Consider the following 26,294-nt stretch of genomic DNA (forward strand, 5'->3'; position numbering starts at 1 on the left):
TCCTTATATTTCATCTGAAGACCTTTGAGTGTGTATTTGTGGTACGAAATGTTTCCGTCTCTCTTGCGATAGACTATGGTGGTGATTTAGCACTGCCAGTGCTACCTCGTGATGAACATTGACTTGTCCAAAATGTCGCCCTCGCACCTTGAGGATGTCCTCTTGGTCTAATGGTTAAGACTTTGGATTGGCGAGCAGTAGGTCCGGGTTCAATCGGGTGTAGATTTTACCTGTTACCATGGACATGGGAGGCGCAGAAAGCGAAACTGTAGTGCAGCAGGGTGGGGTCGATCATGGCTCCTCTGTCCGCCCTCTCCAGCAGGTCCCCTAGGTAACCCAGGTGTCTGTGACACCCCCGCACGCCGTTCCTGGCACAGTACTCATCCAGGACAAACACCTGGCCCGGGCTGAACCATCCCTACACATTACATCAGAGAGGGGGTTTAACAGTTTAGATTAGAACACCTGGCCGGGGCTAAACCATCCCTACACATCACATCAGAGCTATTTTAAAGAGGTTAGCACCATGATCTCAATCACAAACAAACCCCTTTCCCTGACTGAACCATGACCTCAGTCATATTAACAGTGTACATTGTTCCAAGAAATGTCAGCATTTTGATAAAAAATACATTTTTAGTGCCCAGGACTGTATTTATTCTCATTCCACCGTACCGTGGGTTTGGAGAATGCCACTCACCAGGCAGCAGAAGGTGTCATTGAGCCTGTGGTCCAACGTGAGCCTCTGGACGATCTCGAACAGGGAGGTGTGGTCGAAGCTACAGGGGTTAGCCGAGATAAACTCATCCATGCCATGTTTCTGAGCTCTGTCTGCGTCTGTGTCCAACCAGCACAGGGAAAAGGACAGGATTCAGAGGAAGAGGGTGTCAGTAAGGCACAGAGAAATAGTACAGCATATCTCTCTATCTCAACACAACACTGGGCCTGTCTGGCTAAGGCTACTGCTAGGGCAAATTATAAACACTTACAGCTTTACATTGTCAACTTGCATCATATCAGACAGAGTCAATAGAGCTTATCTGGATTGTGAAATAAGGAGCTACTGATGTGAATCTGTAGAAGCTTCATTAATAGTTCCCGCAAAACACCAGTCTCAACGTCAACAGTGAAGAGGCGACTCCGGGATGCTGACCTTCTAGGCAGAGTTGCAAAGAAAAAGTCATATCTCAGACTGCCCATCTTAATCTTTTCTTTTTATTGGCCAGTCTGAGATATGGTTTTTCTTTGCAACTCTGCCTAGAAGGTCAGCATCCCGGAGTCGCCTCTTCACTGTTGACGTTGAGACTGGTGTTTTGCGAGTACTATTTAATGAAGCTGCCAGTTGAGGACTTGTGAGGCGCCTGTTTCAATAAACTAGACACTAATGTATTTGTCCTCTTGCTCAGTTGTGGGGCCTCCCACTCCTCTTTCTATTCTGGTTAGAGCCAGTTTGTGCTGTTCTGTGAAGGGAGCAGTACACAGCGTTGTACGAGATCTTCAGTTTCTTGGCAATTTCTCACATGGAATAGCCTTCATTTCTCAGAACAAGAATAGACTGACGAGTTTCAGAAGAAAGTTATTTGTTTCTGGCCATTTTGATCCTGTAATCGAACCCACAATTGCTGATGCTCCAGATACTCAACTAGTCTCAAGAAGGCCAGATGTATTGCTTCTTTAATCAGCACAACAGTTTTCAGCTGTGCTAACATAATTGCAAAAGGGTTTTCTAATGATCAATTAGCCTTTTAAAATGATAAACTTGGATTAGCAAACACAACGTGCCATTGGAACACAGGACTGATGGTTGCTGATAATGGGCCTCTGTACGCCTATGTAGATATTTCATAAAAAAATATGCCATTTGCAGCTACAATAGCCATTTACAACATGAACAATGTCTACACTGTATTTCTGATCAATTTGATCTATAGCAACTTGTGGACTAGACCAACAGACTATGTATCCCTGGTTTTGCTAGGCACTGACAAAAAAGGCCCTACCACAAGTTAAAAGGGAGAGAGGGGTGAACTAAGGTTAAGACAGAGGGGTGAGCACAGGGAAGAGAGAGGTGAGAGATGGGTGAGACAGGGAAGAAATGATAAGTGTGATAGAAAAATGGAAATTGTAGGGGGAGATAGAGTTCAAAAGTGAGGGTGTGAGAATGGGATGAAAAGGGAAACAGAGGGTGAACACAGAGAAAGAGAGAGAAGGGGACTGAGAAAGCGACTGAGACAGAGAGAGATAAATAGACGAGGGAGATACAGACTGTGCCAGGAAAGTGGGGAAGAAGCGATAACGGAAGGGGTGGGATAGTTACGGGGGCAGTGGGGAAGGGTTGGGGTGAGAGAAAGTTTGTGATAGGGCAGAGTGAGGTGCATGATGTGTGATAGAAAGTGCTTGAAGGTGGGCGGGAAGAAGGGAGTGGGGAATATCTCTTCTGTTTGTTTTAAATTAGGAAATGGAGGTTGATTTTGGAATAACAGACTGAATGGACTATGGGGGCTATCATATTTTGTGAGTTCTTGTCGATGATGACGTCATCATCTAAAGGCAAGAAGATTGGTTAAAAAGATTGGATTGTTTTTCCATAATGAATATACAGTAATTCATAAATGCTCAATGACAAACATAATACTATCACATGCTGTAGAACAGTGTGACTTTTCATTGTGCTTTCAAAAATGTTTCAAAATGTTATGTCATGCATCTGCAGATCCATTTTCAGAGTTTGGATTCAATTTTTGGGGCATTCCTTTTACTCTTACCATTTGCAAGTTGACAATACTTGAGTGTGTTGCAGTGTATTCATGATCTCTACAGAGCACAACTAACAGGCATACCAACTACCGGAGTACAATTTGGTGCAAGTACATGGGTTTATAGCATGAAGCCAACAGAGGCAAAACTACATGTAGATCATTCTCTGGGAGATGGCAAGGGGTAAATAAAAATAAAAATAAAAATTATGTAATTCCATCAACGCAATAATAGGCACATGACAAAGGTGTTCCCCTATTCAGGCAATCAAAGGGCAATCAAAAGAAACCAAAATGAGATCTGTTCCCTCCTAGAGGTGCTACTATGGGGGGCAAGCTGCTGTCTACAGGCCCATCTAGTAAGAGGGTTCTTCCAGAGTATTGTATGGTAAGGAGCGGTGCCATTGGCTACTCCTTGTCATCTGCATTCAGAATACTCCACGTACATATTTGCCAACTCTCGTGAACAGAGGACAAAAGAAAAGAACCAAAAGCAATTGAGCCATGGCCGCTGAGGAGTATTTTTCTCCACTCATTTTTTGGGGGATTTATCAGGGGGTGCTGTAGCACCCTCAGCACCCCTACTTCCCACGGCTATGAATTGAGCCCTCGGAAGTAAAGCATGACCCATGTTACCCTGCTAAAAGGGTCCAAACTAATCACAACCAAAATGTTCAACATGTCACAGCTTTCTAACTGCTCTACTCTGAAAAATGTATTGAACAATATGGAAATGTTCAATCATTTGTTAGTGATGTAAAGAATTGTAGGACTTTCTAAAACAAAACAAGCTTGATTACAAGCCCTGAAGTTCCCTTAGGGGGAAAAAATTGACTGTCCACTACTGCGCTCTAAATTGAATTTCCATAACTGCTGATGGATTCACAACTAGATTGCCTAAAGCAGTCATTTAGTGTATTTTATTTTCTGATGGCATCATGTCACATTGGGCCATCTCTCTGCTTTACTCTGAGGGGTCCTTGGACACCAATAAGATTAAGGAGAGAAGGCAATTATGCAACAAAAAAACATAATAATAACCATAATATAAACTACAACCAAATGATAAGTCTAAGAATCAAATACATGCATCCTAAACCGTCAAGAATGGAAGCTTATAGCTACTTCAAATCTCAGATTGAGGAGAAATCAAACATAAAAATACGTTTTCTACTGTCTAAAGACATGAAGCGAGGGTACTTAAGAGGAGGAGGATAGGGAAAGAGGAGAGAAAGCACGTTGCATTTGTCAGATAATCGTTGGGGATTATCTGATCTGTGCCAGCTATAGGGAAGCACTTACCCTTAAGTCCAGCTAGAAGACAGCGGGGTAAGAAGGGACAAACCAGAATAACATAAAGACTAGCAACAAGGCTGGAGGAGAGCAAACACGAGAGTCCCTGACCTAGCAGTTGCAATACTAAAGAAGGGTAACAAGCAAAGCATGAGTAAGAAAAACACAACTCAAAAAACAACAACCTGTACCAAAATGAGAGAGAGAGAGAGAGAGAGAGAGAGAGAGAGAGAGAGAGAGAGAGAGAGAGAGAGAGAGAGAGAGAGAGAGAGAGAGAGAGAGAGAGAGAGAGAGAGAGAGAGAGAGAGAGAGAGAGAGAGAGAGAGAGAGAGAGAGAGAGAGAGAGAGAGAGAGAGAGAGAGAAAGAGGTGTGTGGGCGGTGGTGGTGTGCTGAGCATGTGTGGATATGTGAGCTGGAGAGCGAGAGAGAGAGAGAGGGAGAGAGAGACATGTAGAGTGAAAGAGAGAAGATCAAGAGACAGAGAAGGAGAGGGCCAGTGAGAGCATGACAGAAAAAAAAAAGAGAGAGAAAGCGTTAGAGAGAAGGGTTATCATCACTCTGCTGCGGTTGATTTAGTCTGGATTCTGATCTAGTTATAGTACAGATGTAGGATCTTAATTTGAGCCAGTTTTCTATAGCAGGAAATTAATCCTGCAGCAACAGGAAATGTGAATTATTATGTGGATTATAATTATTTTCCGTAGTCGTTTTTACATTTTTCGTAAGGCAAAATCAAGTCTGAAATTTCAAAGTGGAATTGACAAGCCTTTTTAAACCTCAAACACACTGTATACAAGTGGTAAATGTCCTGCATTACAGGGAGGTTATCCTGCAACAGGGTGATCAAATTAAGATCCTACATCTGTATCTTATTCTAACATACATTATACATTACCATCACAATATGATAGCGTCACTTTGCTTTCTCCAGTTTATACTAGAGGAGGACTGGACCATCCAGCAGTCAAACAACAACTTCTAGTTCTACTATTATTATTATGTGTAAATGATGCCAGTGTCCTCTTCTGAATCTATGAAGGCACTGGACAGCTTACAAGATAATGTTTAGAGGAAAAATAGATGAACAGTAATAACATAATCTAAATAGATAACTCCATTGGAATTCACCTGACATATCCACCTAATGTCATTTTATCAGAATATTGTATTATTATGTGGATATGAATATCGGAGTCCACTTAAAGCAAAGTGATGCTGTCTGGTAATGAGCAGTGACACTCATAACTTCTCTGGTAAGTACTGTACTCTCCTATCTTTCCAAATCAGTGCTCCGGAACCTTCATAGCATCTAGATAAAATATCTGCAGCAGAGCTTTGATGGGAGAGAGAGAGACAAAGACTGAGATAGATAGAGAGAGAGAGAGAGAGAGAGAGGCGAATAACAGGGTGGTGTGGTGTATGTTATGGCCCCTGTGCCATTCAAGACCACCAGGGTGGGGTGAAACATGTACGTTTGGTGTGGCACAGTGTTTCAGAGAGGAGGGGGGTAGAGGGAGGAGGTCTGTGCCACTGTGAGGGGGCATTGAATGGCATCAGAATGGCTGGTCTTATATAGTGGAGGTAACCAAATAACCAGAAGAACGATCACATATTCAACAAAGACACCAATGGAGAGACCACAGGGAATTTTTGTCTATAGATTATGTTTATAGAAACGGATGAAAACTAGAGTGTAATTAATTAAAAACATATATTTTCTACAACCCATTAATTCTAACCAAACGGTTTGGACATTAGAATAATCCTTAAAATAACTAAAGGAGTTGAAGGAAGGATGCCCACCAAAATAAGTTATCGTGTTCGTTTTTGAATAGCAGGATCTATTACTGTGGAGTGTTCTTTAGTAGCCTGGTTAACCAGACTGAATGATGCACTCACCTTATTGAAACAATGGTGAGCACAGCATTCAGTCTGGTTTTACCAGGCTAGTTCTTTAGTGTTGTAAAATAACAGAATGAGCTGGCTACTAAAGGGTACTAATTCCCCAAGTTCAACCTGTTCAGGTTTCAGTGTGTTTACGAAGTGTAAAAAAAATCTAAGTGTATTACGATGCATGCATATCATGTTAGCTTAAAATCCTTTTGTCCTATTTCATTGTTAAACTGTGATTCAAAGTGAGGTTTTAAATAAGGGGCAGGGGACACAGAAGAGATGGTTACAACAGGAAGTAGGTAGGTACGTGTTGCAGAAGCCACATTACTAGAGACAGTCTTACCTTCACTTTGCTACTGTACAGTATATGACCAGTGGGGGTAGGTAGGCTGCTTAAAGGTACAAGTAGAGTGGCAAGTTGAGAAGCAGTTAACACTACAGAGAAGGCTGACTGAGCAGTGGCTGGACTGAGACAGGGCCGGGCTGAGCGGGGACTCAGAAAGTCATCACTCTCTGTTACAGCTGTTGTTTTCCACCATACAACATGCTGGGGTCTGGGGGTGTTTAGGCAATACTCCCTGACACCTTAGCAGTGTCACAAAAACAACACTTAAGTACCACTGTTAACTCAAAACATTCTCAAAAGATTCAAAAGGTTTCAAAAGGATTCAAAAGGCTAAAAGGTGCTAAGCTTGATGTTTCATGACCAAATCATCTTCTTAGTGGTTTAATCTAGATTCTACGTCAATGGCCGTCATTCAGTCTTTCTCTTTAGTTTGTCAGCTTGGTTGATGTTTAGAGAGAGACAGGGCAGACCGATGGGGGAAGAGTCATATGAAGTTGCACCTTTAAACACGTCATGTGTGACTGGTTGGTGACGATGAGTGGAGGCCCAAAAGATGCTGAGTACTCTGTGTGAAACAGCAAAGAGAGGGAAGTGTGTGCGTGTGTGTTAACTTTAGTTCTACAGAGCAACGTGTTTAAGTATGTGGCTGCAGTGTGGCGTGGGGAGAGACGCATGGCGTAGTGAAACGTTATGGGTGAGAGCTGTCACTGGATTGTGGGGATGAAACCTGAAACTGCCCGATGCTGAGGTTGTGTATTGGTTTACTTACAGAACTGGGAGATGGGCGCATCCATCTGAGCGGCGGCGCCCCCCTTGGAGTTTAGTTTCTGGACCTGGGTGGGGGGCACAGGCTTGTGGGACTGACCGGTGGCCCGGTACATGGCCTGGACCCACAGGATGCGGTCCTGCTCGTCATCACTGGCAAAGATCACAGTGTCGCCCTCCTTCACCGCGTTGAAGAACGCCCTGCCGCCATCCAAACCTAGAGACAGAGAGGAGGGTTTAGGGACAGGTTGTGTGTGTGCGTGCATTTGTGTGTGTGTGTGTGCGTGCGTCCATCTGTGATTGCGTGCATGTGTGCGTGCATGTGTGTATATATGTACCTGGCTGGGGGTCGGTGTAGTCCACAGTGTAGCCATCCAGCTGTAGCAGCTCCTGTGGCTCAGACTTCTTCTCTCTGTAGCTGCACATGGCAAAGGTGTACTGGCTCACCTACAACAGAGAGGACAGACACGTCATACACTTCATCTGCTCAGGAACATGGTGAATTGCTGTGATTTATCGAGCTTCTTTCGAGGTAAGAAGGCGATTAAAAAGTGATTATCTTTGTGTGTGAAAACGACCCCTTTAGGCAGATACAGTTACAGTCACGATTCACTATTTCTGCTAAAATAAGTTGAAATTGAAAAAACCTTTGGTGTTCACACGTGTTGTATTTGTTTGATTTACAACTGCACAGGACCAATAAAAAAATGGCCTGGACTAAATTATTCAGAATTCAAATTCATTTGGTTGGAGGCAGGTGATTCTCGTTTACTGTGTAATTTATCTCACTTGTGGCAAGTTGTAGTTGCCTACAGGGTAAACATAGCCATTCAACAAGTTTTGAAAAGAGAAAATAGAGCATTCTACTCCATTTTCACTCCATTGTGAAGTGCAAGGGTGCCAATACATTTGACCACAACTGTATGTTATTGGTTGTTTTGGTGATGTAATCATTTGAATGACCTTTCATTTGACCAGACCAAAGACCTGATATTTCAGAGGCTGATGATGTACCAACCTGCACCAGGACGAAGAAACGCTTCTTCCAGCGCTTCCAGACGTTTTTCCCAAAAGCCCACAAATACCTGCCAGAAAAAAATGTTTAACAATTGCTACATGGCAATGTAATGATTACATGGTAATGGTATGACAATTGGCTATTGTTGTTTCCTGTGTTGTAACAACAGCAACAGAATCAGAAGGTTTAGCCCACACTACATTCATAGCAAGGAGTGTATCCCCTACTACAAAGAAAAGAGAGGCTGACCTAATCACTGTTCATAATATGATGATGTTGTAAATGTTTTGATGTTTTATGCAGAGTGGATGACCCTGGGTTGGCGCAGTGAGAATGAGTCACGTTGGCCTGGAAGCTAGTGTCTTTGTTGCTCTCTAAATGTAAAACAAAGCCAGTAGTACCACCAGAGGGGGTAAAACAATACAATGCAAAGTATTTTTCCACTATAGCTAGAAATTAGGCCAGGAAGGAAACCAAGGAGGAGGCCGGAGGAGTTGTAGAGAAATGGATGAAAAGGTACAAATAAATCCCAAAAGAAAACCCTCGCTGGAGATCCTCCTCTGCTCCTCTGGTCTCATGAGAATGTTGAGCATTAAAGTAGCAGACTTTATTTATTTTTATACCAGGTCCCATTGGGATCAGAAGACCTCTTTCCTAAGGAAGACCTGCATGGCAGTTTTCCTTGCTTGCCCAGAATGCTTCATGTTCTGCGGCTTGTCCATGCTTAACCAGAATTATTCATGTTTTACAGCTTGTCCATGCATACCCAAAATGCTTCATGTTCTGCGGTTTGTCCATGCTTACCCAGAATTCATTTTTTGCAGCTTGTCCATTCATACCCAGAATTCTTCATGTTCTGTGGTCTGTGCATGCTTACCCAGAATGCGTCATGTCCTGCGGCTTGTCCATGCTTACCCAGAATGCTTCATGTTCTGCGGTTTGTCCATGCGGATGGCCAGTTTGATCTGAAGGTTCTGGTCGGGGCAGGCCTTGGTGAGGGCCATCTTATGGAGCTCTGATGCCTTGGGGCTGTTAGGGGTCGGGTGGAGGACCACCTGGAGGAGAAAAGTATTAGACAAATTAAGATTAAGAGAGAGATTAAGATATTAAGAAATCTGATGATGACTACACAATTACATTTTTTATCTTTTATTTTTTAAAGGGGCAATGCAGTCAAAAACTAGATTTTCACGTTTTTTTGTGTGGTATTTACAAACTATGACAGTGGTATTTAAAATGAGGGTCGTGACCCAGGGGAATTGCAGTGGGGTCGCCAAAAAATAAAAATAAAATAAAAAAGAGTACAGCCACTTGTATAGGACTATATTCCTTTTTTTTTTTTTGAGAAAGCTAATTTCAAAAAGATCAACAAAAAAATTGAAATAATATTAATAATAATAATAATAATAATAACTGCCATTTCAGCCTGTTCAGGTGGGATATATATATATATATATATATATATATATATATATATATATATATATATATATATAGAGTTGGTCCCCCTTTGCTGCTATAACAGCCTCCACTCTTCTGGGAAGGCTTTCCACTAGATGTTGGAACATTGCTACAGGGACTTGATTCCATTCAGCCACAAGATCATTAGTGAGATCGAGCACTGATGTTGGGCAAGTAGGCCTGGCTCGCGGTCGGCGTTCCAATTCATCCCAAAGGTGTTCGATGGGGTTGAGGTCAGGTCTCTGGGCAGGCCAGTCAATTTCTTCCACACTGATGTCGACAAACCATTTCTGTATGGCCCTCACTTTGTGCACGGGGGCATTGTCATGCTGAAACAGGAAAGGTCCTTCCCCAAATTGTTGGAAGCACAGAATCATCTAGAATGTCATTGTATGCTGTAGCGTTAAGATTTCCCTTCAATGGAACTAATTGGCCTAGCCCAAACCATGAAAAACAGCCCCAGACCATTATTACTCCTCCACCAAATGTTCTCCTGGCATCCGTCGGACTGCCAGATGGTGAAGCGTGATTCATCACTCCAGAGAACGCGTTTCCACTGCTCCAAAGTCCAATGGCGGCGAGGTTACACCACTCCAGCCTACGCTTGGCATTGTGCATGGTGATCTTAGGCTTATGTGCGGCTGCTCGGCCATGGAAACCCATTTCATGAAGCTCCCGACGAACAGTTCTTGTGCTGACGTTGCTTCCATATGCAGCTTGGAACTTGGTAGTGAGTGTTGCATCGATTTTTACACGCTACGCACATCAGCACTCGGCGGTCCCATTCTGTGAGCTTGTGTGGCCTACCACTTCGCGGCTGAGCCATTGTTGTTCCTAGACATTTCCACTTCACAATAACAGCACTTACAGTTGACCGGGGCAGCTTTAGCAGGGCAGAAATTTGACGAACTGACTTGTTGTGAAGGTGGCATCCTATGACGGTCCCACATTGAAAGTCACTGAGGTATTCAGTAGTCATTCTACTGCCAATGTTTGTGTGGTCGATTTTTTTCACCTTTCAACAACGGGTGTGCCCGAAATAGCCAAATCCATTAATTTGAAGGGGTGTCCACATACTTCTGTATGCATTCGGAAAGTATTCAGACCCCTTGACTTTTTCCACATTTTGTTACGTTACAGCCTTATTCTAAAATTGATTAAATAGTTTTTTTCACCTCATCAATCTACACACAAAACCCCATACTGACAAAGCAAAAACAGGTTTTATAAAATTTTGCAAATGCATTAAAAATAAAAAACTGAAATATCACATTTACGTTAGTATTCAGACCCTTTACTCAGTACTTTGTTGAAGCACCTTTGGCAGCGATTAGAGCCTTGAGTCTTCTTGGGTATCTCTGCAGTTCCTCTCAAGCTCTGTCAGGTTGGATGGGGAGCGTCGCTGCACAGCTATTTCCAGGTCTTTCCAGAGATGTTAAATTGGGTTAAAGTCCAGACTCTGGCTGGGCCACTCAAGGACATTCAGAGACTTGTCCTGAAGTCACTCCTGCGTTGTCTTGGCTGTGTCTTGGCTGTGTGCGCAGGGTTATTGTCCTGTTGGAAGATGAACCTTGAGGAATCTTGAGGTCCGCTCTGGAGCAGGTTTTCATCAAGGATCTCTCTGTAATTTGCTCCGTTCATCTTTCCCTCTCCCAGTCCCTGCCACTGAAAAACATCCCCACAGCCTGATGCTGACACCACCATGCTTCACCGTAGGGATGCTGCCAGGTTTCCTCCAGACGTGATGCTTGGCATTCAGGCCAAAGAGTTCAATCTTGGTTTCATCAGACCAGAGAATCTTGTTTCTCATGGTCTGGGAGTTCTTTAGGTGCCTTTTGGCAAGCTCCAAGCGGGCTGTCATGTGCCTTTTACTGAGGAGTGGCTTCCATCTGGCCACTCTACCATAAAGGTCTGATTGGTGGAGTGCTGCAGAGATGGTTGTCCTTCTGGAAGTTTCTCCCAACTCCACAGAGGAACTCTGGAGCTCTGTCAGAGTGACCATCGGGAGGCCATTGTGTTCTTGGGGACCTTGAATGCTGCAAAAAAATATGTTGTACCCTTCCCCAAATCTGTGCCTCGACACAATCATGTCTCAGATCTTTACGGACAATTCCTTCGACCTCATGGCTTGGTTTTTGCTCTGACATGCACTGTCAACTGTTGGACCTTATATAGACAGGTGTGTGCCTTTCCAAATCATGTCCAATCAATTGAATTTACCACAGGTGGATTCCAATCAAGTAGCAGAAACATCTCAAGGATGATCAGTGGAAACAGGATGCACCTGAGCTCAATTTCAAGTCTCATAGCAAAGGATCTGAATACTTATGTAAATAAGGTATTTATACTTTATTTAAATATGAAATTAGCAAACATTTCTTAAAACTTGTTTTCACTTTGTCATTATGGGGTATTGTGTGTAGGTTGATGAGGAATCAAATGTATTTAATCCATTTTAGAATAAGGCTGTAATGTAACAAAATGTGGACAAAGGGAAGGGGTCTGAATACTTTCTGAATGCATACAGAAGTATGTGGACACCCCTTCAAATTAATGGATTTGGCTATTTCGGGCACACCCGTTGTTGAAAGGTGAAAAAAATCGACCACACAAACATTGGCAGTAGAATGACTACTGAATACCTCAGTGACTTTCAATGTGGGACCGTCATAGGATGCCACCTTCACAACAAGTCAGTTCGTCAAATTTCTGCCCTGCTAAAGCTGCCCCGGTCAACTGTAAGTGCTGTTATTGTATATGTGTATATTTACATTTGCATTAACACGCCTACACGATCAGACTGAGCATTTCAATGGCAAAAGGAGGCTCAGGGAAAATAATGATAGAAAATTTTCATGAAATAAACACAAACAGGGATTTATTAGACATACAGTGATGATAAAAAAAAAGTTATATTGAAAGACTCCATGGGGGCTTTAACCATGTGAGTCCCATTGAGATATACATATATTATTTAAAGAAGCCCTGGCCAAGAGGAAGCAAACTGTGCTGGATACTACAGTTGAGATGTAACAACGTAACCACCTCTGAGAGATATGGATATACTGTACATGTGTAAGCAAAACATAATGTGCATATCCACAAGGTTTATTGGAGAGATCTCTGGTCTGTATCCATCCATCCATCCATCCAGTCAGTCAGTCAGTCAGTATTTAGCACCACGAGTCAGCATTCTCAAGGATTCTGAACACTCAATTAATTTAGAAGAGTTTCCATTAAATCGTGCTCTGGCAGCCCAGGCCCCAGTGTGCATGTGCTGCGTGTCACGTTTGAGCCGGTGGCTCAGCCTATCTGTGTAGCTGTGTTGCCATATCAAAGGAGAGAAAAAGCCAGCAGCCCCAAAGGAGAGAGAATCCCAGCAGCTGACTGACTGCCTGCCTGACTGCCTCTCTGCCCCTGCAGCAGGAGATCAAAGAGCCCCTGTCACAGCCAAGGTCGCTCCCACTGGGCTAAAACTGGTTGAATCAATGTTTTTTCCACATCATTTCAACAACAAAAATCAATGTGATGACCTTAAATCAATGTGGAAAACGGACTGAATTTGCAAAAAGTCATCGTAATGGAATTTTACCTTTTTTTAAATCCAACTTTTAAACTAAATCCAATGACATGGCAAATTGTTTTGTTGATTTCACGTTAGTTGACAACTCAACCAAATATAAATGAAGACTAGATGTTGAACTGACGTCCGTGACCAGTGGGCAGCCTAGCTAAGGCTGTCCGGCACACTGTCACAGGACGATCGATGGCTCTCTCTTTGCACTAGAGGATAGGAGAGCCCAGCAAAGCAGATGATTAAGACATCTCTGCATGACTTACATTTTAGTAATTTAGCAGACGCTCTTACCGAGAGCGACTTTCATGAGCAATTAGAGTTAAGTGCCTTGCTCAAGGGCACATCCGCAGGCTTTTTACCTAGTCGGCTTGGGGATTCGAACCAGTGACCTTTCAGTTACTGGCTCAACACTCTTAACCGCTAAGCTACCTACCGCCATGTTCCTGTCATACAGTGCATTCGGAAAGTATTCACACCCCTTGACTTTTTCAAAATTGTGATACTTTACAGCCTTATTCTGAAATAGATTAAATAGTTTTTTCCCCCTCATCAATTTACACACAATACCCCATAATGGCAATGCAAAAACTGTTTTGTTAGATTTTTTTGCAAAGTTATTAAAAATTAAAAACTGAAATATGACATTTACATAAGTATTCAGACCCTTTACTCAGTAATTTTTTTAAGCACCTTTGGCAGCAACTAAAGCCTTGAGTCTTCTTGGGTATGAAGCTACAAGCTTGGCACACCTGTATTTGGGGAGTTTCTCCCATTCTTCTCTGCAGATCCTCTCAAGCTCTGTCAGGTTGGATGTGGAGCATCGCTGCACAGCTATTTTCAGGTCTCTCCAGAGATGTTTGATCGGGTTCAAGTTCAGGCTCTGGCTGGGCCACTCAAGGACATTCAGAGACTTGTCCCGAAGCCACTCCTGCGTTGTCTTTGATGTGTGCTTAGGGTCGTTGTCCTGTTGGAAGGTGAACCTTCGCCCCAGTCTGATGTCCTGAGCGCTCTGGAGCGGTATTCATCAAGATCTCCCTGTATTTTTCTCTGATCATCTTTCCCTCGATCCTGACTAGTCTCCCAGTCCCTGAAAACATCCCTGCAGCATGATGCTGCCACCACCATGCTTCACCGTAGGGATGGTACCATGTTTCCTCCAGATGTGATGCTTGGCATTCAGGCCAAAGAGTTCAATCTTGGTTTCATCAGACCATAGAATCTTGTTTCTCATGGTCTGAGAGTCCTTTAGGTGCCTTCTGGCAAACTCCAAGCGAGCTGTCATGTGCCTTTTACTGAAGAGTGGCTTCCATCTGGCCACTACCATAAAGGCCTGATTGGTGGAGTAAAGGCCTGATGGTTGTCCTTCTGAAAGGTTCTCCCATATCACAGAGGATACTCTGGAGCTCTGTCAGAGTGATCATTGGGTTCTTGGTCACCTCCCTGACCAAGGCCAATCTCCCCCGATTGCTCAGTTTGGCAGTGCGGCCACCTCTAGGAAGAGTCTTGGTGGTTACAAACGTATTCTATTTAAGACTGATGGAGGCCACTGTGTTCTTGTGGACCTTCAATGCTGCAGAAATGTTTTGGTACCCTTCCCCAGATCTGTGCCTCAACACAATCCTGTCTCGGAGCTCTACGGATAATTACTTCGACCTCATGGCTTGGTTTTTGCTCTGACATGCACTGTCAACTACCTTTCCAAATCATGTTCAATCAATTGAATTTACCACAGATGGACTCCAATCAAGTTGTAGAAACATCTCAAGGATTATCAATGGAAACAGGATGCACCTGAGCCCTAGGGAGTTGGGGCTAGGGGTCGATGTGGAATCCAGCAAAACTGTGTACTAAGTGACATCACAGCTCAGTGTATGGATGGCTGGGGCAACCTGGGCTTCTAGTTCAACAACCAGGAGAAATATATTGGCCTAAAATGCAAAGGTTTAAAACAATACAAACAAGATATATACAGTACAAGTCCATATTATGGCAAGAACAGCTCAAATAAGCAAAGAGAAATGACAGTCCATCATTACTTTAAGGTCAGTCAATACGGAACATTTCAAGAACTTTTAAAGCTTCTTCAAGTGCAGTCGCAAAAACCATCAAGCGCTATGATGAAACTGGCTCTCATGAGGACCGCCACAGGAATAGAAGACCCGGGGTTACAGTTGAAGTCGGAAGTTTACAAACACTTAGGTTGGAGTCATTAAAACTCGTTTTTCAACCACTCCACACATTTATTGTTAACAAACTATAGTTTTGGCAAGTCGGTTAGGACATCTACTTTGTGCATGACACAAGTAATTTTTCCAACAATTGTTTACAGACAGATTATTTCACTTATAATTCATTGTATCACAATTCCAGTTGGTCAGAAGTTTACATATACTAAGTTGACTGTGCCTTTAAACAGCTTGGAAAATTCCAGAAAATGATGTCATGGCTTTAGAAGCTTCTGATAGGCTAATTGACATCATTTGAGTCAATTTGAGGTGTACCTGTGGATGTATTTCAAGGCCTACCTTCAAACTCAGTGCCTCTTTTCTTGACATCATGGGAAAATCAAAAGAAATCAGCCAAATCAGTGGTTGAAAAACTAGTTTTAATGACTCCAACCTTAGTGTATAGAGAGAGAGAGAGAGAGAGAGAGAGAGAGAGAGAGAGAGAGAGAGAGAGAGAGAGAGAGAGAGAGAGAGAGAGAGAGTGTGTGTGTTACCCTGCCCAGCTCTTTATCCTCCAGGGCCAGCACTCCAGTGCTTTCTGTAAACAGTTTCACCTTGACGGCAGGGAGGGGGTGTGTGGTGGTGAAGTCTCCCTGGGTCCCCCAGCTGAAACACAACACACACACACACACTTAAGAAGCATGTAACCTTCACTACATTATTGCATGACACAGCTCTCAAGACATGGACGCATGTCCAACATCTACAGGGCTGTAGCTTTAGGCAAGGATGCAAACAAACACAGACATACAACCTGTGCACAGTCATTTAATTTGGAAGGTGATTTATTTTATTTTTTATATTTGCAGACTTTACAGCAAAAGTGATATCAGCCAACATTCTGGAATTGCCTTTACAAGTCTATCCCTGTGCTCAGGTCATTTGATTGAATCCTAACCTAAATTAACATCTACCTGGCCCAGAGGTATTGCACAAGATCCACTAAAATCGCCTTCCCTCTTTTCCGTTTATCTCTCTCTCTCTTTCTCTCTGTCTGTCTGTCTGTCTGTCTGTCTGTCTGTCTGTCTGTCTGTATGTCTGTCTGTCTGTCTGTCTGTCTGTCTGTCTGTCTGTCTGTCTGTCTGTCTGTCTGTCTGTCTGTCTGTCTGTCTGTCTGTCTGTCTGTCTGTCTGCGGTTCTTTTTCTCTCATCCTCTTTCCCAAAAGTCGATATCTGCGCTCTCAGAAAGAGTGAGAGGTGGTTATTAAAAAAGAACACTTTAAAACCAAAGTGGAAAAGTAAAAAACAATAAACTGGGGCCGTGTAAGCTATGTACTGCTCAGTTATGAGACAGACTGAGAATAGCAGCTGACACTTTATTTGTCATGGCCTTTTCTCCTCCTGCTATGAGCTGCATCTGTGAGTGAAAATGTCTCCCTCCTCCGCCTCACTGACATTCCCACTCAACAACACCAGGGGGAGATAGTGGTGTCTCATCTCACAATGGGAATGTGAATGGAATGTTACTGTTTCACATTGGCCCCTTAGTTCTACTACCTATATTGATCATTTATTTAGTATGATTATATACAATAAGAATGAGAGCATTACTGTATTATATTCAGGGATCAACTAAATGACACCAGATCCTAGATCAGTCAGGACACGTCTCATCCTGTACAAGGAGTACACACAGTGCCTGTGTGCAGTATGTGTGTGTGATGGTGTATGCGATGAATAAGCAGACAGCTAGCTAGCAGCACGAGATGCTTGTCATTTCCAGGAGTGCTGGAGGGGGACTCTCTCCTGCTCCATTGAGATGCCGTGTCCTAATCACTCTACCCGCCTGGCTGCACTGGAGTAGGGCAACACACAGAGACTGCTCTCCCCATCTCTCTACCTCCATCTCTCCTTCGCTCTACTTCCATCTCCCCATCTCTCTACCTCCATCTCCCCATCTCTCTACCTCCATCTCCCCATCTCTCTCTCTTTACCCTCTCTCTTTTTCCCTCTCTTTACCCTCTACCTCTCTAGCTTCTATTTCCTCCTCTCTCCCCCCGCCTCTCCCCCGCCTCTCCCCCCTCTCTCTCCCCCGCCTCTTCCCCCTCTCTCTCCCCCGCCTCTCCCCCCTCTCTCCCCCATCTCATTCGCTCTCATCTTTCTCCCCCTTTTCTCTACCACTTTGTCTGTCATCCTGTCATTTTGTATTTTCATGCCTGTCCTTCATCTATCTCTCTCCTCTTTCTCCCTCTGTCCCCCTTCTCTCTCTCTACTATTTTTCTCTCATCTCCCTCTCATTATAAAATGGCACCTGAATCAGTGAGAGAGCAAGAGGACGAGTCTCTAAAACAGTTAATAATCACGAGCTGAACATCACATCACAGGAGAGTGGCTGGCATCACAGACACACTGTAACATTACAGACTGCTTCCTTTATAACAGCAGACAGACTCAGGATCCAGTCTGCGAACACCCATTCACATGATAATTCCTTCATCATCATCATCATCATCATCATCATCACCACTTTTAACATTCAGGAAGGGTTGACGAAAGGCTGTAACCACAATGAACCTGAACCAACTTAAGGTGTTGAACCCGAAGAGATAGTTTTGATATGTATCTATATGGCAGAGAAAGAGATAGAAGGTTCTTACGTTGGCTTGGAGGCCTCAGCCTGGTCTGTCTGCAGTTTCTCCCCTCCCTCCACCTCCATGGTGCAGTACACGATCCTGTTAGGAGCCAGAGACTTCAGGCCCACCACCTCCATGATCACCACCTGGAGGGAATAAACAGCAGGTCGTGAAACCACGGGTGTATGCGGTAAGGTTCACAATGTAGCAGAAATGTATCAAATATAGAGCTGACATTACTCTGGTCTAGTTTTTTATTTCTTTCTTTATTTAACTTTTATTTAACTAGGCAAGTCAGTTAAGAACAAATTCTTATTTATAATGACGGCCTACACCGGCCAAACCTGGACGACGCTGGGCCAATTGTGCGCTGCCCTATGGGAATCCCAATCACGGCCGGTTGTGATACAGCCTGGAATCGAACCAGGGGGTCTGTAGTGACGCCTCAAGCACTGAGATGCAGTGCCTTAAACCGCTGTGCTTCTCGGGAGCCTAGTCTAGACAATATATTTATATCTGAGTGTTCTGTTACGTTGCACCCTCCTGAACAGGCCCAAGCACTCACCCTGTAAAGCCATGAACCATTAACCCCTAACTGTCTATGGTGCCCTATACATGACTACAACACGCTCCGTGACCTTGTTGATCCAAGACATAAACCAACAAAGGTACAGTAAATGCATATAACCTCATAAAAAACCCATTAACGAATACATTTGTCACACCCTGATCTGTTTCACCTGTCTTTGTGATTGTCTCCACCCCCCTCTAGGTGTCGCCCATCTTCCCCATTATCCCCAGTGTATTTATACCTGTGTTCTCTGTTTGTCTGTTGCCAGTTTGTTTTGTTTTGTCAAGCCGACCAGCTGTTTTCCCCTTGCTCCTGTCTTTCTCAAGTTTCCTAGTTTTCCTGGTTTTGACCATTCTGCCTGCCCTGACCCTGACCCTGACCCTGAGCCTGCCTGACATTCTGTACCTTGTCACACCACCCTGGATTATTGACCTCTGCCTGAGACTGCCTGCCGTTCTGTACCTTTTGGACTCTGATCTGTATTACTGACCTCTGCCTGCCCTTGACCTTTCGCTTGCCTGCCCCCTGTTTTTGTAATAAACTTTTGTTACTTCGACACTGTCTGCATCTGGGTCTTCTCCTGAAACGTGATACATCACTCTAAAAGTCATTAACCCCCTAAGCTCTATTGGTCAACAACATTTACGGTATGTCTTAAACCAGTGATTCTCAACTGGTGGGTCGTGGCCCAAATTTGGGTCATGGGAGGTTTTGAATGGGTGTATGAATAAAAAATAATGTTGATGAAAAATACTCCAGTCTGAATGACTAAACAACTAAAACCAGGTAGAAAGTGGTAGAAAGTGATTACATAATTTCATCTCTGAATAATTTTTCTTCAATCACACTATTTTCAATATAGATTATCAGCTCTATTTAGTGGATTTGGTAGATTTTGTGGTCTCAAACCAGTGAGCTTATTACCATTCTCCATCAAGAATATGATCCATTTGTAATTATGGACAATGAAAAATGTTGTTCCCTTGTCATATAATTGCTCCATTCACTCCCAGCATAGCATAAAAAGTACAGTAGTTTTCCAGATTGTATTTTGGCAAAAAGAAAATTGAGATGTGAATATTACTAAGACAACCTGGTTCAATTTGGGTCCTGACCTAAAACCAGTTGAGAACCACTGTCTTAAACTACACTACACCCCGACTGAGAGAAAGATGCTAACATTTAGGCCTAGAACTAGAACTAGAACTCATTATCATTAAAAAGGGAAAGACAATGGGGGCCAAAAACCCCATCACTAAATTCCATGACAGAAGCTACAAATCAGGCCAGCCTCTCCAATCTATAAAGCAGTAGTTTCAGTCCTAGCACCATAATCACTGCATCTGCTCTGCTCCCCACTACAATCAACTGCTGAGACTGGGAGGGAGCAGTATTAATCTGCCCATGCTAAAATTATACTTCCTTCTCCTAAAGTAGCTAAGGGAACAGAAACAGCTCTTCTGCATATACTGAATTCTCTTAGATCATTCATCATAACAGGAGTTATTATGATGAGTAATGAAGTTGCTATGAAATGTTTTATTTTATTTCACTACATTATCCAGGTCTACCTTGTGATCTGTGATTTATAACTAAACAATGGAAGTATACCCCAGTGATTGGGGTGTACTCTAGAGGAGTCATTTAGGCAGATTGTTCTTCCTGAAAGCTTCCATCTATTTTTCTTCTCCTTCTTTATGGCTAGAGGGCCATCTGTTTGCAATCTATACTGGGTTTATATTCAAAAGCGTATCAGAGTAAGAGTGCTGATCTAGGATCAGTTTTATTTTTCATAATTTCATTATTAATCAACTTTATTTTATTTTATGTACTACGCAGAAATTCTGGTGTTTCTACATCAAACTGCTTTTTTATATTTCAGTCTTCTGTGATGTATATAAAGTGTAACATTGTGATGGAAACTCAAAATTGAATACATTTCAACTCTATATCTGACATGGTACAGGTGACTTCTTTTTTTAAACCCATACCATGTGTGTGAGGTGTATACTTTTGCTTCAAAGTAGATTTGTTTAAGACAACCAAGAAGAACTCTGTGTGACCCTGATTTAGCCCACTGCAGTAAAAGGTTAAAGAATGATGTTTAAGCCTTTAAGTACAATTCTTACAAGGTTGATTGGCTGGTAGCTTATTCTTTAGATTTTTGGAGCTGATGGTGAACCATGATGTGCAGGCTTAATCAAAGTGACACTGGACTAGCGCCCTTGCCAGAGTCTTTAGGGTGTCTATAGCTAGGTTTATATCCAATTGGTTACTGATTTTCATGTGAATATTCTAAAATCTTCTTAAAAACAATATGCCATTTCAGAGTTTCCTTTAGGAAAATTTGCACTGGACAACATGACAGGGAAGATTTTTATTTACCGGACATTTGAGAAGTTTTATGGAAATCCACATGCATTCAGATCCAAACTGTCGCATCAATAAACAAGGGATGTTGGCCAAATGAGCCACAATTACATGTCCTTAAAACAGCCTATAACAAATGACAAAAACACTATTCTTTATGTTTCGATGTGTAGCATATGCAAACATTTTATAGACTATTCTTTGGGGGGGGGTTAGGCTACTTTAATAACAGAATAATTGTCCACCTCACGGTTCAGCTGTCAGAGATTTTAGCACTAAATGTATCAGGGTATTGCATGCAAAGGCCTATAGGCTTAGGTGTCCACTGTATGACATTCATATTTGAATAAATATATATATATATATATATATATATATATATATATATATATATATATATATATATATATAAAGGAAGAGAAGCTTAGGTATAACCCCAGAGAGATAGAGATATGCCCGTGGCATGCTACGACACCGACATGCATTTCTTTATGTCAGATGGCTACTGCATCTGCTATACAGATATAGACGTACAAAAAGAGGGTAATCTGTTAATTTTCAATCCAAATATGTTGCATAAAGATAAGTATTATATTGTTAGATTATAGGAGTAACTCTGGTAGGTCTGAAACAGTCTTCCTCACCTCAAGTTTAACTGTCGGTGTCAGTTGGAGCGCCGGGGCGCACTGCCTTCATATCATAGACCTGCAGTAGCTAAAGCTTAATAATAGCCACACTATACCAAACCTTCACAAACGTTTCAAAACTTTATTAAGGTAATATCAAAAGTAAGTAAAAACATTGTTTATAGGGAAAATACGAGCAGAAGAGCAAATGTAAAACATGGAAAAAATGCACTACCCTCCCCTGTGTCCCAAAAAACCCACCGAACCCTCCCCAAAGCTAAAAATAAAGTTTGACATCCCTCCCCTATTTAGGACCACCCTCCCTCCAGTAAATTTAGATATGTCCCTAAGCAAACACACCTTGGGACTTTGGCCTGGAATGTATTAATGTGCTAAAATAATCAATAGACCAATGAAAATGCAGATTAGATCTGGTTTTCCAAAGGGCCAGCTGAGATATATATTGCTATATCATCACCACCACCACCACCACAGACATCAATAGATAGTGCTAAAGCATGTCAAGCTCTGTTTTCCTGCAGACAGTGAACATTGAGCCATTGTTAATAAATAGGTTGATAATGTTTATGATGACTCATTCTCTTTATAAAGACCGAGGTAGGTGAAAAGGTCTGTCTGACAGAGAGAACCTCAGGATAATAGGGTGGAGCTCTCTGAGAGGTAATGTTTCTATAGAAAATGTGTATGGTATTAATCTCTATTCAAATGGACTTATGCTTACGGTATTTATATGAGTGTTCTGTTACAATGCACCCTCCTGAACAGGTCCCAGCACTCACCCTGTAAAGCCATGAACCATTAACCCCTAACTGTCTAGGGTGCCCTATACATGACCACAACAGTCTCCTTGACCTTGTTGATCCAAGACCATAAACCAACAGGTAAAAGGTAAATGCATATAACCTCATTAAAAAAACATTAACGAATACATTACTCTAAAAGTAATTATCCCCTAAGCGCTATTGGTCAACAACATTTACAGCATTTCTTAAACCAGTGATTCTCAACTGGTGGGTCACGGCCCAAATTTGGGTCTGGAGGTTTTGAATGGGTCCCGGATTTCTGAGTAAAAAATAAATAAAAATGTGGTAGAAAGTGATTAAATAATTTAATTTAATCTCTGAATGATTTATCACAGTGTTTTCAATATAGAGCTATTAGCAGCGCTATTTAGTGGATTTGGTTGATTTTGTGGTCTCAAACCAGTGAGCTTATTACCATTTTCCATCAAGAATATTATCAATATGGAATTATTAACAATGAAAAATGTTGTTCCCTTGTCATATAAAAAAATTATATGCGAATATTACTAAGACAACCTGGTTCAATTTGGGTCCAGACCCAAAACCAGTTGAGAACCACTATCTTAAACTACACTACACCCCGACTGAGAAAAATATGCTAACATTTAGGCCTACTCAAGCAAACTAGAACTCATTATCATTGAAAAGGAAAAGACAATGGAGGCCAAAAACTCCATCACTAAATTCCAAATCAGGCCAGCCTCTCCAATCTATAAAGCAGTAGTTTCAGTCCTAGCACTATAATCACTGCATCTGCTCTGCTCCCCACCACAATCAACTGCTGGGACTGGGAGGGAGCAGTATTAATCTGCCCTACAGTAGCTAGGGTAACAGAAACAGCTCTTCTACATATACTGAATTCTCTTAGATCATAATAACTCTTGTTATGATGAATGATGAGTAACGAAGTTGCTATGAAATTTAAAAAGGAGGTTTTAATTTTGTTTCACTACATTATCCAGGTCTACCTTGTGATCTGTGATTTATAACTAAACAATGGAAGTCTACACCAGTGATCGGGGAGTACTGTAGAGGAGTCATTTAGGCAGATTGTTCTTCCTGAAAGCTTCCATCTATTTATCTTCTCCTTCTTTATGGCTAGAGGGCCATCTGTTTGCAATCTATACTGGGTTTATATTCGAAAGCGTATCAGAGTAAGAGTGCTGATCTAGGATCAGTTTGGCCTTTTAAAGCATAACAAATAAGAGGGAGGATCTGATCCTAGATCATTCAGCACTCCTACTCTGAGACGCTTTGTGAATAGGGGCCCGGGTCTAGAATTATATAAATCTATTGAGAGAGAAGAAAACTATAAGCAAACACACCTTGGGACTTTGGCATGGAATGTATTAATGTGCTAAAATAATCAATAGACCAATGAAAGTGCAGATCAGATCTAGTTTTCCAGATATATATTGCTATATCATCACCACCACCACCACAGACATCAATAGATAGTGCTAAAGCATGTCAAGCTCTGTTTTCCTTGCCCTGCAGACAGTGAACATAGAGCCTTTGTTAATAAATATGTTGATAATGTTTATGATGACTCATTCTCTTTATAAAGACAGAGGCAGGTGAAAAGGTTTGTCTGACAGACAGAATCTCGGGATAATAAGGTGGAGCTCTCTGAGAGGTACTGTTTCTATTGAGAATTTGTATGGTATTAATCTCTATTCAAATGGATTTATGCTTACAGTATGACTTCTTTGTTACTGGGAAAATCACGTTGGAGAAAGGGTAACATTGTATTTAGGATATTCTCTCATAATGCCAAAATGCTGAGGTCTTAACCTTCCTAGACAGGGTTAAGGCTAGAGTCAGGTGAAGGGTCAGGGCTAGGGTTAGTACCTCCATAGTCAAGAAGAGCACCACATCAGACTTGGACAGGGTTAGGGCTAGGGTTAGGGTTCAGATGGATTATGGTCAGGACCAGGGTTAGAAAGGGATAGGGTTCCTACCTCCAGAGTGAAGGAGAGTACCACGTCAGACTTGGACAGTGTGTTCTCGTCCTCCTGACCCATGTCCATGATGGAGGTGTTGTGTCCTTTCTTCAGCTTCTGCAGTTTGAACTCTCCTCCCTTAGACACAGGCATGCTCTCCAGGTTGGCCATCAGCTGGTTCACCGACGCCTTCAGCTCCTCTATGTACATCTGCTCCATCTCCTTCGACACAAACTTCGGGAATTTGCCTCCCTTTGAAGAAGAAAAAATAGAAGGGTTTTACCATAACATAAAAATAACATAAAAGTTTTCTACTATATTTCAAGTCAGCTTTTGTGTCCATGTGGGCTGGTCATCCCGACGGAGCAAGACATTATAATAAGAAAATAAATGAAAATCAAATTCAAATAACTTTTTGTATTGTCAACACTAATGTGAATACATGTCATTCAATAGATTACCAGATATCGCCTTGAGTATATTCATTGTGATGTTAAGCTGTTTCTAGAATAATGAAGCTCTTGGGGAACTCGCATAGTGAAGCCGTTTTTATGCTTACAAACTGTTTATTCAGGTTTCTGTGTGTCTCTGCACAATGTAACCAGTGTGTTGATGTTGTTCTGCTGCAGTGTGTATAGGCTATCAGACTCACCCTGGCAATCTGATCGGCCATCTGGAGACGTCCATCCAGCTCCCGTCTGATCTGGGCAGCCTGCTCATCCAGGTTGTCCAGCTAGAGCAAGGTCAAACACAGGAAGAAATGTTTTGTGCAAATATTTTAAAATAAACTTGTCCAGGTAATGGCACTCCCAAGTCTGGGTTTAATCAAGCAATGTTTTGACCCCAACTAGGCCTTCTTCAGGAGAACAGGACAGCAACACAGAGGAACGCATCGCACTCACGCCCAACTTTTCTAGAGATTGTTATAGTGTAGAAACTCAAATCCCTGCTCCCCATATTGCTGCCAACTTGCCAAGTTTCCAAATGATCTGTGTAACTTGTCTATTATTTTCCTTCCGTTTGTGCATTTATTTTGAATGCTTACTTTGTGTTTATCATGTGATTTACTGTATGCCGCCTCTCAAAGTTACGCTCGTGCACGCCCGCACTCTAAATCTAGGCATGGATGTGTGCGAATGCTCGAGAGGGGCACACCCCTTTTTACCGCGGATTCTGTCATTTTGTAAATGTGCTTATTTGTTTGATGAGAACTCTAATATAACATTTACTGGTCTGAATTAGAAAGGCCTTTGTGAATGTGATGATGACTATTAGTCTGGTTTAAATGTTTGTACAGCCTCTGTGTTGGTTGAAAGAGGTTTGAACCAATTAATTGGTTATGTGCCCCCCTGCTTCTTGTGGCAATGATTTTGCCTATGGGGTGTCTCAAGGTATTTCTACCTAGCTGTGCCAGTCAGTGTTCGTGTTCTGACGGGGAGTGTGTCTCAACAGTAGGCCTAAACTACCCTTACCTTGTTTACTACAGCCAAATCCTGTTTTGGATTGAATTTCTTTTGATTTTGATTTCTTTGGAGAAATGTGTTTGTTTCGCTCCGTTTGCCTATTTCTGTCATCATTATTCTTTACTCCAACCACTACCATTTACTGCCAGACATGTTTACCCTTTCACCCAGTCCAGCTGAAGGATGGTAAAACACAGCGAATCAGCTCAGAGACCAGTCGGACATCACCTCACCACACGGTAATAATCAATACAATCTGCATTTTGATCCTACAGGGCATGTATTCATAAAGTGTCTCAGATTAGAAGTACTGATCTAGTATCAGGTCCCCCATCCATGTATTTGTATCCATTATGATCTAAAAGACTAAACTGATCCTAGATCAGCACTTTTTGTAAATACTGGCTATGTCCCAATCATCTCTCCTTTCTGCCATAGTGTGCACTTTTTTCACTGCCCTTCACTGATTTGAATGGAAATAACTGGTATAAGAAATAATGGTGAAAACTCTGATAAGCCCATGCCTCCACCAATCCAATTATTTAAGATGTGGGGAAGTAGTGAACATACACTACTTCAGGAGAAAGGA

At 42.2% G+C, this 26,294-nt stretch overlaps 1 protein-coding gene across 13 annotated transcripts in view; it reads right to left on the bottom strand.

Moving 5' to 3' along the window:
• Nucleotides 1-26,294, bottom strand: part of LOC121575045 (calcium-dependent secretion activator 1) — a 155,384-nt gene that overhangs the window by 24,713 nt on the left and 104,377 nt on the right. For 8 of the 13 annotated variants that reach the window (XM_041887843.2, XM_041887842.2, XM_041887845.2 and 5 more), the window contains exons 4-14: nucleotides 24,895-24,975; nucleotides 24,261-24,494; nucleotides 17,933-18,054; nucleotides 15,830-15,941; nucleotides 8,988-9,127; nucleotides 8,073-8,139; nucleotides 7,393-7,501; nucleotides 7,059-7,271; nucleotides 4,059-4,070; nucleotides 701-837; nucleotides 231-418 (exon numbers count right to left, since the gene is read on the bottom strand). In XM_041887843.2, the coding sequence (XP_041743777.1) occupies nucleotides 231-418; nucleotides 701-837; nucleotides 4,059-4,070; nucleotides 7,059-7,271; nucleotides 7,393-7,501; nucleotides 8,073-8,139; nucleotides 8,988-9,127; nucleotides 15,830-15,941; nucleotides 17,933-18,054; nucleotides 24,261-24,494; nucleotides 24,895-24,975 (1,415 nt within the window). The remainder of the gene's footprint in view (nucleotides 1-230; nucleotides 419-700; nucleotides 838-4,058; nucleotides 4,071-7,058; nucleotides 7,272-7,392; nucleotides 7,502-8,072; nucleotides 8,140-8,987; nucleotides 9,128-15,829; nucleotides 15,942-17,932; nucleotides 18,055-24,260; nucleotides 24,495-24,894; nucleotides 24,976-26,294) is intronic. The other 5 variants (XM_041887844.2, XM_041887846.2, XM_041887838.2 and 2 more) reach the window with 1 other exon arrangement.

This window comes from Coregonus clupeaformis, chromosome 10 (assembly GCF_020615455.1).
Source record: "Coregonus clupeaformis isolate EN_2021a chromosome 10, ASM2061545v1, whole genome shotgun sequence".
Taxonomy (NCBI): Eukaryota; Metazoa; Chordata; class Actinopteri; order Salmoniformes; family Salmonidae; genus Coregonus; species Coregonus clupeaformis.